We start from the raw sequence: 18228 nt of genomic DNA on the forward strand, positions 1-18228 counted from the left end.
GTAAACACCCTAATCCCAGTTATTCAGCGCTAAAACTAAACAAATTTATTGAACAACAAAATTTTTAAGCTCGCTTGATAAACAAGTCGAGTCCAAACAGGCTCATGACTCAACTCGCTAGGCTCATAAACATATTTTTAAGCAAATGTAAGGGGATGGGCTTGGAGTTTGGGCTTTTTATTTTAAAAGAGATTGAATATGTTAAGATGGGTTGGAATATTGGGCTTGAATATTTATAAATTCAAATGGTTTAATGGACCTAAGCTTACAAGTTAAGTTGGGTTGGGTTTTTGGGCTTGAATATTTTATTAGTTCAAATGATTTAATGGAACTAAATTATACAGTATCTGCGTATATTTACAAACCCTTGCTTAAGTTCGGCTCATTTAATTATTAAATTGGAGAATTTTATTTGAGCTTCACTTGTTTGCTAAACAAACTAATAAAACCAAGCTCTAGCTCGCTAGCTGTATTCAAATCGTTGTGTATTTTATTCGACAGGTCGTTTAAGGGAAAGGAATAACATGTTTTTTTATGTTAGTTTTGTTTTGGTCGTACACAAAAAAATTACAACAAAGTATTTTCAACAAAAGCTATCAGATATGGTTAGTGATGGTTGGGTGGTGGCTTTGATGGATAGCCTAATATGGAAAAAATATGTGGAAGGGAAAGTACTCTCTTTTGTTTGTGTCATTTTTACTTTTTGTTTGGTTGAATAAAAATAATAGTAGAATTTTTTTTTTTTTTTTTTTTCAAGGTAAGAAACACACGTACACATTTACTTTTTGCTCCTGGGAGATTGACTCCACAGAAAGGGATAGTAAAAACTAAAAAAGATGGATGGAGTGACAATTTATTTATTTTTATTTTTTTTCCTTTGCAAGGAAAATGAGTGTTTTTATATATATTTTTATTTATTAATATACCCTCATTTTATAAACTTATAAAATTTACAAATAAACTTTACTAAACAGAAACAAGAAGATAAACCATAAGAGAGGTCTGTAAGAAAAGTTTGTATAATTTCTCAAATCATACGAGAGGTCCCAGTAATTATATGCTACACATAAAAGAGGTCCGTATAATTCACCCTTTCTTTTTTATTGATTTGATTATAGCCTATTTTGGTGGCGCGGTTGGGATCAAGTGGTGGATTTTGAGACAAGAGGTGCAATTAATGTGGTGGAGGCATGTGCACAAACAGAGAGTATAAAGAAGATTGTGTTCAGTTCTTCTTTAACTACAACAGTATGGAAGGAGAATATTTGCTCAGAGAAGGATGTAGATATATATATATATATATATTTGGATAAATGAGAAGGATGTAGATGAAAGGTCATGGAGTGATAGAGAGTTCTGCAAAAAATTTGAAGCTTTGGATCTCTGTACCATTTTATTTACCGCCTATTAACGCCGGACTGTTTGTTATTGAAGTTGGAGTTTGAGTTTCGACAAATATGAAAGTTGTCGGAAAAAATGTCATCAGAAAATGAAACAGGGAGAGAAATAGAGGAGTGAGAAAATATTTTGTTTATAAACTCAGTTCCTATTCTGCTTCATAAAAATGGACTCTCTCATTTGACATTCCATTTTCCAATATGGCACGATCACATAGTAGAAAAGCAATGAATATAAATTAAGAAAATTCTATCTTACAGTTCAATACATGGACTTGTTGAGTGTTGACACACAGAAACAATTACTCCAATAAAACATGTGCTGTCAAGTATATATGAGAAGCAATATGGAAGGCTAAGAGAGAATCAGAAACAAGAATGGACTTTCTCAATGACAAGGCAGGCACATTGATCCCAATCAGAGCTAGCTAAAGCAGTTATTAATTTCCACCAACCAGCACTGAATTAATTTTTCAAGCCTAATCAAGGTCGATCGATCATTAATTTCTGTATATGAAATATGCCAGGCCCATAGGTGGACTTCACCATTTGGATAAACAAGGGAAGCTGCAGCGCTGCAAATAAAGTGACTGGGACACAAGCAATAACTGGAACCGAAACCCCCCATCTCAATCTCTCACCCACCACCATCGAAATGGCTGCACCAAAAGCTATCATCATAGTGGCTATAGAGAAGAAGAAAGAAGCAAGACCTATTATCAGTCTTTTGGGCAATGAATGAAGGAAATCTTCTTCTGCGTAGCGCGAAGTTAACATAGACAAGAAGATCAGAATGGAATTGGTGGAGGAGAAGAGAGCGAGTGCATCTGATATAACAAACACCATGAATGAGTTGCTCATTAGGAAAATGGGGAAGCCTTTATCACTGTTGCCTCCGGGTACAGTAAAAGCTGCAGCAAATGCTACCGTAGCAATGAGAGTTGATACAACCATGCAAGAGTTTGACGTATCCTTCATCCATCTCTCTCCCTTCTCACGCAGGTCTGCGTGCTCTTCTGTAAAAATTTCCTGAGCAGTTTTCCCGTTGGAGTTCTTTGCTGCCCTAAAGCTCGGATGAACCAAATTTTCCGCCATCTGCGGGGTATTCATGCAAACAACCCAAGTCAGTACATACCAATTCTTCCAATTTCAAGAGATTGAAGAGGGGAAGGGGGGATCGTTCACCACCTTAAACCAGTGTAACTCTCTCTGCATTTGGAAAGCTGAACCTGAAACAGAATTGAGCCGACTGGAAGGTGCCAGCTTTGCAACTACATGCAAAATGCTACTGCAGTCTATAACAATTGGTGCAGAAAAGCGATACTTCTCAAAAAGACAATTAACAATCTTTTCTTGACGACATTCAACGGCAACATTAATCAGGCCTTTTTGGCTCACCGGAGTCCAAATTAGGTCTGGGAAAAATTTAAGACATCTCTCAATAATTTCAACTATCCCGACACTTGTGGCAGTATTCAAGACTTCAGAGGCTATAAAGAAATCAATGACTTGTGTGTTACACATATCTTTTACCGCTTGTCTACATATGCATTCCACCAATTCCAGAACATGTTTATGTCTCCATTTTTCAGCATAGACACACTTGATGCCTGGTGCTGCATATCATAAAAACCAAGTTTTGCATAAATTAAAGCAGTTAAATATATCACTGAAGATTAAGCAATGCAATGTAACTTAATTACCCAGCCGTTCAATAGCTTTGCACAATAGTTTGTTAAACCACTGAAGCACCGCACACTGAAAATAAGCCTGTACCAATTACCGGCCAACTCAATTAAATCAACAAATTAAGCCTTGTCTCTAGGAAAAGCTTCCACAGTAAGAAGCCAATGGATTTATTAAGTTCATATACACCACAGCTGCATCAATCATTATGGAATCGTAACTATATATGTGGTGGAGAGTGAAATGAATGTTCCTAAAAGAATCTTAATTACACGTGTCGGTAAGATCTGAATATTTTAAATCTTCTCTAATCTTGCTTTTTCAATCTTTAAACTCATAAATTGGATGCAAATTTAGAGCTGAGTATTGATTACAATGGAACTTGCAAATTTCACATACAATCTGGGCGCACAAATATTTGAACATTCCTACATCCCAAATGTCTAGAACCAACCTACGAGCCTAGCCAAAGTGTTTGAAACCATGAGATGCATCCAATGGGACCCAACATTGGGTTTCACTGGATGCATCTTATGGCTGGGCACACTCCGGCTCAAATTTTCAGTCAATTCTATTGTTCTAAGAAGCATTTTCCATGAAATTATCAACCATTTAGTTTCATTGGTTAGCCATCATCTATCTCACTAGTATTTAAACCATTAAAAAAGAGCTTTTATGGACATCATGCACATTGTTGTGAAAAACTTCACAATTGTTCTACAAATTGTTAGGACAACAGGAGCGCACGAACATCCAATGAAAAGAATAAAGCAATAACACAAGATATAACGTGGTTTGGTCAAAACCAGCCTACATGTACTGATCAAACCCGATGGATGTCATTTGGATTGTGCAATGCACCTGTAACTTTCCAAAGGTTTATGATGTCAATATTCTTGGACATGGTGGAAAAGTTTCTCGAGGTTTTCATGGATGACTTTTCAGTTTTTGGATCTACAATCGAATTGTGCCTTCATCATCTTACTTTAGTCCTACAAAGGTGTCGTAAGATAAACCTAATTCTTAGTTGGGAGAAAAAGCCATTTTATGGTCCAAGAGGGGATTGTTCTAAGTCACATTGTGTCAAAGAGGGGTGTAGACACCCCATTTTTGTCCTCCTTTTTCAACCTACCAACCTTCTAAACCTCGAGAAGGAATGACATTTCCATCTCGCGAGACCATTTTCCTAGTAGGGCTCGCCTACAATAGAAAACTGAAAACAGACAATTAGACTGTCCGATTGGACATCGGACTTCACCATTACACTCACGACATCACACAACGACACAAAACACTTCGATCGACCACATCACACACTTCACGACGCCCGATCACCAATTTCATTAGAAGGACAAAATTGGCAATTTGCAATACAACCCTGTGATCCGTTTGTCAGAACGACAATCGGACTTCAACATTGAGTCCAAAGCACCCAAAAACCATGGGGTACACCTTTCCTCGAGGTCTCCACCCTTCTCCATCACACAAAACCCTCGGTGGGGCGCTGGAACAACACCCGCAAGTATTGTCCTATATATATCTGTCTTTGCATCCAATTAAGTAAACAAAACAGACGTATATGCTTGTATTAATTAATTTAAGTATAAGGCAAAAATCATAAAACCCCCACTACTTTTAAAATTTGATCATAAAATCCCAAATTGTTTCCAAAAACCCTTACACTTTTAAAAAGTGATCACATTTCCCCAATATCTGAGTCCGACCCGTTAATCGGGCTGTGAAATGACAAATTTGACCTTACTATTTAATGTTAAATTAAAAATTAAAAATTATTTTTTAAAATTACAAAAATACCCATTAGTGGAACGCTATCATTTTATTGCTTAAGTACATATTGTTGCTAACGTGGCAAAAATAATCTGAACATCCAATAGTATTGTGACAACACATCACTTATCACAATAACCACTTCACACTATTGCCAAGCATGGCCTAATTACACTAATAATTTTAGCACCAAACACGGCCTTACCGACGCTCTCTTTCTCTCTCTAAGCTATCGTCCTCCCGTAGCCGAGGATAGTGTTGACCAATAGCAAACTCCGACAACCTATTTCGCCGACCAGTTGGGTCTTCAAGGAAGTTCACGATCTGTATGATGCTTGCCATAAATTTTATTGATTGTGTCTGTTTCTGATTTATCGGAGACTTCGCTTGTTTAGGTCGCTGCAATTGCGTCGTTGATGCTTAAAGCTTTTCGCCGACAGTCATGGAGTTTAAGGCTATGCTCTCATCAGTTTCGATACAATTGCGTCATTGATGCTTTAGAGTTTATCCGGCGATCTCCATCATCGTCACCATGCTCACCCGGGTCAACTTAGTTCCCACCAAACTTAGTCTCAAACTCACCAAACACAACCCTTAGCTGTGTGTGGTGGCCGCTGCAATGGTGAATCGGGGATTGTTGCAAAAAGGATCGCAAAAGAACCCTAAAACTAGAGAACGCTCATATAGATACCAATGAAGTATACAATTTAAAACACAATTACACCTCTGCAATGGTGGGGCAACTGGTGGAGATGGCGGTCGGCTTGATGGGTCGCTTTCTTCAAAGTGATTCAATAAGGAAACAAAAAGTTGAGAAAGCGACTGAGTCAACGGCTATGTGAGATCACAATAGTCTCGAACAGCCAAACCAAAGGCCACCACCGCACTACCACCCCCATCGCCGAAACCGGAACCGCCACCACCATTCCTACCTCATAACCACCACCGGTGCCACCGTCACCATCCAACACCATTATAAACGCCTCCACCACCTCCTCCTTCTACCCCTTCCATCGAAACCCTAATTTCCCACCTTCTTCGTCACTGAGTACCCTCGTCGTTGCCACCATGTACCTATTTAGTCCTTCTTTTATCCCAATTTGATCCCAATGGCTTCAAATTCTGTGATTCCAATTATAAATTTGATGATGGTGGCACCAATTTGATGATGGTGGTTGCCGCTTCCTCGCAGAAGTGATGGTGGTGTTTATGGAGTGGAATGGTGGTTAAGGATGTGAACGACGTCGTTTGTGCATGAAAGGGTAAAATCGTCATTAAAAAATAAATTTTTAAGTTTTAATTTAATATTAAATTGCAAGGTCAAATTCGACATTTCACAGCCTATTTAAGGGGTCGAACTCGGATATTGGGGCAATAACGAGGATAAATTAAAACCACTCATATAGATACCAACGAAGTATACAATTTAAAACACAATTACACCTTTGCAATGGTGGGGCAACTGGTGGAGACGGCGGTCGGCTTGATGGGTCGTTTTCTTCACAGTGATTCAATAAGGAAACAAAAAGTTGAGAAAGCGACTGAGTCAACGGCCATGTGAGATTGCAATAGTCTCGAACAGCCAAACCAAAGGCCATCACCGCACTACCATTCTCATCGCCGGAACGGCCACCACCATTCCTACCTCACAACCACCACCGGTGCCACCGTCACCATCCAACATCATTATAAACGCCTCCACCACCTCCTCCTTCTACCCCTTCCATCGAAACCCTAATTTCCCACCTTCTTCATCACTGAGTACCCTTGTCATTACCACCATGTACCTATTTGGTCCTTCTTTTATCCTAATTTGATCCAAATTGCTTCAAATTCTGTGATTCCAATTATAAATTTGATGATGGTGGTTGCGGCTTCCTCGCAGTAGTGATGGTGGTGTTTATGGAGTGGAATGGTGGTTAGGGATGTGAACGACGTCGTTTGTGCGTGAAAGGGTAAAATCGTTATTAAAAAATATAATTTTTAAGTTTTAATTTAAAATTAAATAGCAAGGTCAAATTCGACATTTCACAGCTTATTTAACGGGTCGGACTCGGATATTAGGGTAATGCAATCACTTTTTAAAAATGTAAGGGTTTTTGGAAACAAGTTGAGGTTTTATGATCAAATTTTAAAAGTAATGGGGGTTTTATGATTTTTGCCCTTAAGTATATTAGTATATTACAATAACGATGATGATGACAAGGAAATGAGGACAGTGACCGATTAAGAAACTCCCTGTGTTTTACCCATCAACTGATCTGGACTCCCTTATGAGTACCACCTCCACTGTACTACAATAAAAATTAGGGCTACATCTCTTTCAGTCTTACAAGTGTCAGGTATCTATGTATAGAGTTCAAAACCCAACCCGTGGAAAAGGATTAAAATTCTTTAGAGCCCAAGACTTGTCTAGCAAGAAATTTCTTAACAAAATACAACTCTAAAATAGAAATCTAATTAAACTAAGAATTCAAGATACAATACATGACACAAATATATTTATAAAGGTCTTCTTTTAGTCATGTGCAATAATTCCATTATTATGGGAAAATTCATAGATAAAGAAAAAGTAAAATTTTTATACTCCTATCAAGTATCAAGTTAGTCAGTCTATTAGTTAATAAATTTTGTATCCCCATAATTCTAAATTATGGAGTGGTTGATGTACTATGAGAATAATCTTTTGAATTTCCATCTTAGAACAACATAAGCCTTTCCAAAATGTAATACTCCACCATTAATGAAACACAAACAAATATGTATATAAAATTTGCAAACCTTGACTTAGAAAGGTTGCTGATGGTGTTGAGGTTGGCACTTTTCCAGATTCTCTTAAATTCCCAAAGGGACTCTCCATGTCACTTTGTATCGGATGTTGTGGCCCATGGTTAAGTTGAACAGGGAGAACTTCAACATTAAGAGGACAATGGGAAAAGTATCAGTAACATGTATGAAATAATTAATTCTTTAATCCAAAAACGAAAAAGATAAAAAATTTGGACAAGGCGTAGTAAGTTCAAAGGCCGGGTATATAATGCCCTTGGCAGTTTGCCTCCAAACCTGTGAAGAGGGACCTCCTCCAAACCAGAGGGACAATGAAATTAATGTCTTAGGTTAGACATACATTCCACGTGTGAAAATTTATCAAATGACAAATACAACAGATCTATATAGGAGAAAGGGCGAATATATATATATATATATAAAGATCAAGAGAACACCAACATACGTGGGTATATGCAGCTTTTCCAGAATCCAAACCTACTTCCACTCGGGAAAGCAGAAGGATTTTGTGACAGAATGTGGAGTATAGATGAATTATTTTTATCTCTAGCTGTAGCCAGGTGAGGGTACCGTTGGATGAGATGTAGGCAAATATCTGTGGAAGAAGAACACATACCTACATTAATTAAATGAGACCAAATTAAATTATATGTTTACTTTCGTGTAATATTCCCATTCCAAAATGCCTCCAAGATGAGATGACAAACCCAACTCGTCAAGCTCTCCAATCCTTTCACAATTAATTGAGACTAGAGCGAGAAAAAGTGCAAGACAAATATGCCTTCAATTTCAAAATTTCTGTTTCCTTCATCTTTTTCCTTTCATAATATAGTTAAGAGATGGCACGCCATTCCTGGACAGGGCTCTAATAACAATAAATATATAGTATTTGAGTACTGTTATATATATATATATATATATATATATTCAGAACACACAATCTATAATTTACCACATTTTCGTACTTGTAGACACAAGGCATGCAGTGGTGAGCATCGAGTGTTTTAATTAGTATTTTTGCAGTTTATGTGTAATATATGTCCTATATATGCACTCTGTCTTACCATAGTAACCTGAGGCAGTTATGCTCAAAATGAGATCAGCACCCAAATGACCAGAGAAGGGTTTCCGTTCAGCTTTTTCATTTTCATCTCTAGTGACCAAAGAAAGGTACCATACCACGTCCTTCAATTCAGGGGGAGCCAATGAAGGTGCCATGAAGAGTGGAGTCTGTCCATGAGCATCTACAATTTGAGTCAAATCATTATTTTTTGTTACTAATGTTCTAACTGCTTTTTTAGTTCCACTTATGGCGGCAAAATGAAGAGCTGTGCGGCCCCGGTTCTCTTGCATTGCAATTGCTTCTGTTGGCATGAGTTTCACCAGCTTCTCAACGAACTGCCAGCGTCCACTGCAAGATGCAACGTGAAGTGCAGTCATTTTGTGGAGCGAGATAACTGCAGTCAATGCATTCGGATCAGACTCATTGAATCTTTTAGCAGTTTCCCAATTGCCATTTTTCACAGCCTGGTGCAAAGGTAGGTAGTAACTAAGGTCCAATTCATCACCTGTATTAATTTTCCATTAGTACCACTTTTTTGTAAGAATATTATAACGACTCATACATAAAAATTTACAGTAAAATGTATATTATGGTTTAGGAGCCAGAAAGGAGCTTGTATTTGCCTAGTGTGGGAGTCAGGCTGCTCTCTATGGAATATTAGACCGATCTATTACACTCATGAAATCAGGATACTACATATGACAATTAATGTGTGGTCTATAGAACACATGTATTTTATAAAGAAACTAGTGTGAGTGATAAGTCTCACCATGGAAGACTTACCTACATGAGTGTGGAAGTCAGGCCACTCTCTATGATATATTATACCATTCATATTACACTCATGAAATCGGGATACTGTAATAGGCGATTTCAAGATTGAAAGAAAATCTGTATATTGCCTTCCTTTGAATGGTTTACAATGCTTTAGTTAAATAGGACATACAAGGGGCTAAAAAAAGGAAACTACAAGCTGACTACAAGCTGTGACAGCAAACTACAGGCTGTAATTACAGGCTGTATACTAACAGAAGCTATAGGCTGTGCACTAATAGAAGCTATAGGTTATACACTAAAATATCCCCTAAAATCTGGTCATTGACTATCTATATTTACACGCCTATCATATCCCCTAAAATATGGTCTTATTAAAACCAAATATCTCTTTTTCAACACTCCCCCTCAAGCTGGCTTGTAGATGTCTTCCATAGCTAGCTTGCTTCTTAAAACTTCAAACTGTTTCTTGTGTAGTCCTTTGGTAAGGATGTTTGCAGCTTGTTCAGTAGTAGAGACATAAGGAATGCAAATCATACCACAGTCAAGCTTTTCCTTGATAAAGTGTTTGTCAACTTCCACATGTTTGGTTCTGTCGTGGAGGACTGGATTATGAGCAATTGAAATGGCAGCTTTGTTGTCACAGTAGACTCTCATTGGAGGAGAAACAATAACCTTCAAATCTTCAAGGAGTCTTTTTAACCATATAGCTTTGCAAATCCCATGGGCGAGTGCTCTGAACTCGGCTTCTGCACTACTCCTCGCTACTACATTTTGTTTCTTGCTTCGCCACGTGACTAAGTTTCCTCCAACGAAGGTGCAATATCCTGAGGTAGATCGTCTATCAACTATACTGCCTGCCCAATCAGCATCTGTGTACACCTCCACTTGTAAATGACCTTGTTTCTTGAACATAAGTCCTTTACCTGGTGAGCCCTTTAAGTACCTCAGAATCCTGTACACTGCTTCAAAGTGTTCCTGTCCAGGAGAGTGCATGAACTGACTCACCATACTGACTGCAAATGCTATATCTGGGCGTGTGTGAGATAAGTAAATTAGTCTTCCCACCAATCTCTGATATCTTTCACGATCAACCATATTCTCGGGTTCGGCAGCTTCTAACTTCAGGTTGACTTCAATTGGAGTGTCAGCAGCTTTACACCCGAGTAGTCCTGTCTCATTAAGCAAATCAAGTACATATTTTTGTTGATTCACGAAAATTCCTTCTCTTGACTTGGCAAATTCCATTCCAAGGAAGTATTTTAATGCTCCCAGATCTTTGACTTCAAAATCTTTAGCAAGTTTCTTCTTCAGTCTGTTCAACTCTTCAATGTCATCACCTGTCAAAATTATATCATCCACATACACAATTAAAATGGCAATTTTCCCTTCCTCACCGTGTTTGTAGAACATGGTATGGTTTGCCTGACTCTGATGATACCCATGACTCTTCACAGCCTTTCCAAAACGTTCAAACCACGCTCTTGGAGACTATTTCAAACCGTACAGGGATTTTTTGAGTTTACAGACTTTGCTCTGACTGTGTTTTCCTTCGAACCCAGGTGGCAAGCTCATAAACACTTCTTCTTCCAAGTCTCCATTTAAAAAGGCATTTTTTATGTCCAATTGATGTAATGGCCAATTAGAATTGACTGCCAACGACAATAAGACTCGGATAGAATTTATTTTTGCTACAGGAGCAAACGTCTCTTGGTAATCAATGCCGTACGTTTGCGTAAAACCTTTCGCCACAAGTCTTGCCTTGTACCTTTCCACACTACCATCAGCTTTACACTTAATAGTGAAAACCCATTTACACCCAACAGTTTTCTTTCCTTTGGGTAAGTCAACTATTTCCCACGTTTATACTCCTTTTAAGAGCATTCATCTCCTCTAACACTGCTGATTTCCAATTCGGATCATCTAGTGCTTCCTGAATGTTTCTTGGAACAAACAAGTGAGAAATATTTGAAGTAAAGGCCCTATGTTTATGGGAAAGTTTATCATAAGACAAGTATTTGGCAATGGGATGCTGGGTACAGGTTCGGATTCCTTTTCTAACAGCTATAGGGATATCAAGGTCTACAGGAACTTGGCTAGGTGTCTCTGTACGATTAGAAATAGTAGGGACAACTGTAGACAAGTTAGGATTTAGAGTACCTTGAGTGTTCAGGGAGTCATTGCTCGGGACCTCTGATTGGCCTTGCTCAGGTACAATAGTAGGCTCTCTACTCTTTTGATGAGTCTTTTTTCTGTTATAAACCAGAAGCTCAGGATTCGGTTTTTTTGGAACCGTTGGTAGGATTTCTCCCCCTGTTGGAGATACAGTAAGGCTCGGCAGATTAGGACTAGGAGGCCCCGGGTTTCCTGATTCTAGAACATCATTTTCTTATTTAAAAAGATCAGTGTTTGGAGTAGAGTGTGAGACAATAGTTTTAGGTAAGGGAATATTAGTAGAAATCTCCCAAAAATTTTCTTCACTCTCTTTCTCCCCCTGAAGAAAAGTTTTCTGAAAATAAGGATGATTTTCTAGAAAAAAAACATCCATACTGATAAACATTTTTTTTGTTGTCGGATTGAAGCATTTGTACCCCTTTTTATTCGGGGCATACCCAACAAATACACATTTTTCAGCCCGAGGATCCAATTTAGATCGAAGTCTACTAGGTAAATGGACAAAGACAGTGCACCCAAATACTTTCAAAGGCAGGTTTGAATAAATCCGAGTTTCAGGAAAAGATTTTTTAAGGCTTTCAAGGGGTGTAAAATAGTTAAGAACACGAGTAGGCATCCTGTTAATCAAATATGTTGCTGTTAAAACGGCTTCACCCCACAAATACTTAGGAACATTCATTGAAAACATGATGGCACGAGAAACTTCAAGTAAATGTTTATTCTTTCTTTCAGCAATTCCGTTTTGTTGGGGTGTGTCAACACAAGTGGATTGGTGAAAAATTCCTTTTTCTGTTAAAAAACTTCCTAAAACTTCATTAAAGTATTCGGTGCCGTTATCAGTATGAAGAATGCCAATTTTTGTTTGAAATTGATTTTCAATCATTATATAAAAATCCTTGAATAATTTTTCAACTTCAGATTTTTCATTCATTAAATACACCCAACACAAACGTGTATGATCATCAATAAAAGTCACAAACCATTTTTTTCCAGAAAGAGTTGTGATCCTAGAAGGGCCCCAAACATCGCTATGGATTAAATAAAATGGTTTTGATGTTTGGTAAGGTTTAGGAGAATACGTAGTACGATGACTCTTTGATAAAAAACAATTCTCACAATAAAAAGATGAACAATCCAATCCTTTAAACAAAGAAGGAAATAATTTTTTAAGATAAGGGAAACTAGGATGCCCTAGTCTAAAATGCCATAGCATTATTTGTTCTCTAACAGGGATAGAACGAAAACTACTCAAACCTTGAGCCTTTTTATTACTTGAAATATCATCTTCAAAATAGTAGAGACCATCTATCATCTTAGCACTGCCAATCGTCTTCCCCAAGCTCTGGTCCTGAAATTCACAATAGGATTCAAAAAAGATAACACGACAATTAGAGTCTTTGGACAATTTACTAACTGATAAAAGGTTACAAGCAAGCTTAGGGACATGAAGGACAGACTTAAGATCAATAATTTTTGAAAGTTTCACTAAACCTTTGCCTGCAATAGGAGAATAAGAACCATCAGCTATTCTGATTTTTTTTTCAGAGCCAGAACAGGGTGAATAAGTTTGAAATAAATGAGAACAACTTGTCATATGGTCAGAAGCCCCTGAATCAATGATCCATGGGGTAATACTGGAATTTGAACGACAAGATAAGGCCTTCGGGTTGTTACCTGTTTGAGCAAGAGAAACATTAGGAGTACCAGATGAGGAATTGAATTTCAGCAATTTTAGAAGATGATCCATCTGTTCTTTGCTGAAGGGAAGTGCCTCGGCTTCATGAGCTGATGGGGCTCGGTTGAATCTGCCTTCCTGGTTGAATCTGCCTTCCTGCTTACTCTTCCAATTCGCTGGTTTACCATGAATTTTCCAGCAGGTTTCACGGGTATGGTGAGGCTTGTTGCAGTGGTCACACCAAAGACGGGGCTTTTCATTATGTTTCCTGCCAATATTCGCTTCAGATGCGACCAATGCAGAGGTCTCAACAGCACCATTTGATAACTTTTTTCCAAGCATGACCAGCCTGCGACTTTCCTCTCTTCGAACCTCGGAGAAGACTTCACCGATTAAAGGCAAGGGTTGTCGTCCAATTATTCTGCCTCTCACTTCATCAAACTCGACATTGAGTCCAATGAGAAACTTGAAGATGCGGTTGTCTTCCACCTTCTTTTTGTAATGGTTGCAATCTTCAGGCGATTTCCACTCATAATCGCTGAACAAATCAAAGTCCTGCCACAAACGTTTCAGAGAGTTGAAATATTTTGTAACACTGTTATCTCCTTGACGGATCTCTCCGAGTTTCAGCGTTAGTTCATAGACTTGAGACTGATTTCCTAGGTCTGAATACATTTGGTTGACATTGTCCCAAAGTTCTTTTGCTGTGTGGTAACACATATAATTAGAACTGGTGTCCTCCTCCATAGAATTCACCAACCAGGTCATCACCATCGAATTCTCTGCATCCCAGGTCGAGTAGGATGGATCTTCAGGTTTTGGTTCCTTCTTTTCTCCTGTTAGGTAGCTGATTTTGCCTCTGCCTCGGATAAACATCCGCACGGACTGGGACAAGCGAAGGAAGTTTTCACCATTTAGCCGAATTGTGGTAATCTGGACCGAGTGTGTCTGAGAGTTTTGGACTTGGGACTCAAAGGTCTTGGTCTTGGACTCAGGTATGTCATCAGACATGGTGATTAGAGTTGTTTGGAAGAGAAAAAAAAAGGAACAGCTAGGGGTTTTTTTTCCAGAAGAATCGGTAAGATGCTCTGATACCAAATAGGCGATTTCAAGATTGAAAGAAAATCTGTATATTGCCTTCCTTTGAATGGTTTACAATGCTTTAGTTAAATAGGACATACAAGGGGCTAAAAAAAGGAAACTACAAGCTGACTACAAGCTGTGACAGCAAACTACAGGCTGTAATTACAGGCTGTATACTAACAGAAGCTACAGGCTGTGCACTAATAGAAGCTATAGGTTATACACTAAAATATCCCCTAAAATCTGGTCATTGACTATCTATATTTACACGCCTATCATATCCCCTAAAATATGGTCTTATTAAAACCAAATATCTCTTTTTCAACAACTGTATATGAATATAAATGTGGGGTTTTATAGAACACTTGTATTTTATAAAGAAACTAGTTTGTCTGATAATTGGAGCTTGTCTTTAAGAGTCCTATGATTCAAGACAAGTTAATATCGTACTTTGATAAAGCTTTGATTTTTTACACGAAGTAGAGGTTCAAACCCAAAAGGTACCTTCATTTATGCACTGTTTCAAGATATTTATTATACTTCCTTTGCATAAAATGTTTTGTATAGATTTTCAAAATAAAATTTAAAATAGAGCTGGAAATGTTAAAAAAATATATAAAAATGTATTTTCAAACTAATCCTTTAAATGTTATATAGTTGGTGTTTAAATTTGATCATAAGTTATCTTTCTAGATAAGACACAACTTTATCGAAAAGCTTATATCTTTCTAGAAAATACATAGCCATTCTAGAAGGTCACATTCCTGGTTACAAATACGAAAGGTGAACCAACATTCAATATATACAAGTTTAAAGATTACTTCTCTCTCTGAATCACTCTTTTACTCAGTCAAAATATCTTTCAAAATTCTTTTAAATATATTTCAGAACTCTTTTTGTTTTCTGCTCATTCAATTTTCTATTACTTTAGGTATTTTTATCATATGATACAACAAACGGGTTGTAGTGTGTTGTGCAACGTTCAATTACAACAATAGCGCAGACTTTTTTAATATAGCAAGGGGAGGAATATTGTAATTGTTACATGTCTGCAGTCTCTCATATTGCTGTTCAGAAATTTATTATCCCAAATAACCCTTGCATATCGTTTATTTTCCAACAAAGAATATTACACCTACTCGTGCATACAAATTTACATGCAACAAAACTTTAATTATGGTCTAGGGGTGGGAATTGAGCTTGTAGTTTGTCCTTTTGACATAGAAAGAGAACATGATTCACATATTTGGCTACTATTGGAATTAATTATATAGAGCAGTTAAACAAGAGTATGAAAGCTAGCTCTAATTTTGTGTAAAAGTTTAACAGCTAGCAAGTATTTTTGATACCTTATATAAAGTCATCTAAAACAAGTAATTGGTGTAAATTAGGTACCAAAATCACATGTATTTAAATTTCATGATACAGTTTGGATATAGGTATAGGTAAAATGCATGCAATTTATACTGACAGAACAGAGTATCCAGGAACTTACGGGGTTCATTTGTAAAATTACTATACGGTGTAGGTATAGTACTGCTCCCCACTTCCATAGGCGGCAATGTCACTTCTTGTAAGATGATTGACCTGTGATTGAGAATTAATGAAGATCAGATGTAAGTTTCAAGCAATTATGTATTTAGCTAGCTCATGATGTCTTTCCCGTTTTTGTTTTGTTTGAGTACAAGAGTATTGTTGTTGCAAGTGACAAAAGAGGTAAGACCATCCGAGCAGCATATATTAGCAATGTCTTATTATTGAAATGAATTAGTTACTGCTTTTGTAGAGTTAAGGTCGATTGTTTACATACTAGAAACAAGATGACTTTTTATTCCACTAGATGAAATAAAGAGAATTGATCCTTCAAGCACTTCATCCTTCTTTTATTCTACTTTATTCCTATTCTTTTTCTTCTTTTAAAGGAAAATAGTAGAAGGTTTTCAGAGCTATTTGGAGTACAAGAACATTTCTTTTCTACTTACCACGAAAAAAATTATTGTTCTCTCTTTTTTGCTAAGTAGGGCACACAATCACTTGAGTTGTCAAGTCAAGTATCATACAGAAGATCAATAAATAAGCCACCTTCCTAAAAGTAGTTCTCATCACTAATTTCGCCTATTTTGGGGGCCTTAAAAAAGAGAAAATTAAGTAAGCCACCATTACATTTTTTCTATCCATTTTCTCTTCCCTTTATCAGTCATAAAAAAGGGACCTGAGAGCTAGCTAGTTGGGGTACAAGAACATTTGTGGATTCTGTTTTGCAAAGCTACAAGAACATTTGATTTCTGTAGTATCACTTTTAAAAAATAAAGCACCTTTCAGCACTAATATTGATTTGATGCTTCTTTAAGCATATAATAACCACTAATTAAAATTGGACAGTGAGGAAAATGGGGGCATCTGTAAGAAATATTTCCAGCCAATATAGCTAGCTATTAACATCTTTGTAAACAACCAACAAATTGGGAATTCCTTATTATGTTATACTCATACATGAAAACTGGCAGATCAAATTGAAACATGTCATGCTAATTAAGGATCATCCTTTTTTTCCACATAAGCACAACAAAACAAAGACTTCCCAAAATATAGTAATAGACTGAACTGAATGAAAAGTCCGAAATAATAGCCGAGACTGACATATATGTATATCTGAATGCTAACCGAAACATGGTAGAAATGAAAACTAAAAGACAAATAAAAAGTATATGGGTGGAAGTGCTTAGTCGGCCTATTATATATCCACTACTCTTATACAAAATAATCATTCCTCAACGCCATATAGCTACGATTTTCTTTGCTAAGGCTAAGGGCATGCCATCAGTTCAAATATATATTGGCATGTCAAAATGTAATTTATTATTATTATTGTTGTTGTTGTTGTTGTTGTTATTATTTTGTTAAATGACTGGGGAATGGGAGCATCATTTGATCTTTCAATCTAAGAGCACTTAATTATATAAAAGAAAAAATGAAATAGAAAGGGACACCCAACCATATGATTTGCATACTTACATTGCTATTTCAGAATAGGCCTTAGGATATAAGATTATTGAGCAGTAGAAGCAGTCGAGTTCGCTTTCACTTTCACCATACTGTAATCTGCTGCGCTAGAATCTTGAAGATGAACATATATAGCAGCTAGCGAAAGGACCAGTATAGGGAGTTACCAAAGATTGGTACCGTGCCGCCTCTTTGGTTCTTAACTTCTTTGTTACCCAAACAGCAGCATAGAGAAGTGAAGTCTCAAAAACTTACCCCCTGGGTGATGGTGATTCTCATTTGCTTTCTTGGGCCATACTATTTCTAAATTCGGTACTTAAGCAGTTAAAGACATACATTGCAGACGATGAGGTGGCCCATCCAGGGTAAAAGTATGAAGTTAGATAGAGATAAGTATTATATCAATCGTATGTATCTAAAGCTTTTGAGGGGCATTTTGACAAACATTTTTCGTGCATAATCCATGGCGGGAAGCCGAACCCCTTGAGGCCTCGCTAAGATTGTAAATTGTTTTTTATTTATTTATTTATAAAAAGAGGTTTGTGGCGGAGGGCCAATTTGAGATAATTGGAGCATGATGACATACGTATAACAAACTTAATAGACACCGGAGAGGAACATAACATGTATTGTATTCAAAAGGTCGGTAGTTTTAAGGGAGGGACAAACCAAATAGGCGTGGAGGGAAGTTTTTAGTTGGCCCACGTATTTTTGGAAGCATATACAATTCATAATTAGTTAGTAGAGCAAATTGCTAAAAAAAAAAAACGGAGCTCTTGAGTAAAATGGTTTGCACC

General features: G+C 37.2%; 1 protein-coding gene across 1 annotated transcript; it reads right to left on the reverse strand.

Moving 5' to 3' along the window:
• Window positions 1-1612: 1612 nt before the first annotated feature.
• Window positions 1613-18148, reverse strand: LOC132277051 (uncharacterized). The gene is made up of 7 exons (XM_059778762.1): window positions 17444-18148; window positions 15924-16015; window positions 8723-9226; window positions 8104-8253; window positions 7653-7781; window positions 2586-3013; window positions 1613-2492 (listed from the first exon to the last, which is right to left on the reverse strand). Coding segments are annotated over exons 1-7 (1917 nt in total). The 5' UTR covers window positions 17446-18148; the 3' UTR covers window positions 1613-1880.
• Between the last annotated feature and the right edge of the window lie 80 nt (window positions 18149-18228).

The sequence above is a fragment of the Cornus florida genome, unplaced genomic scaffold (genome assembly GCF_030987335.1).
Source record: "Cornus florida cultivar Cherokee Brave unplaced genomic scaffold, ASM3098733v1 CherokeeBrave_3.0.0_Hap2_Chr10, whole genome shotgun sequence".
NCBI lineage: Eukaryota > Viridiplantae > Streptophyta > Magnoliopsida > Cornales > Cornaceae > Cornus > Cornus florida.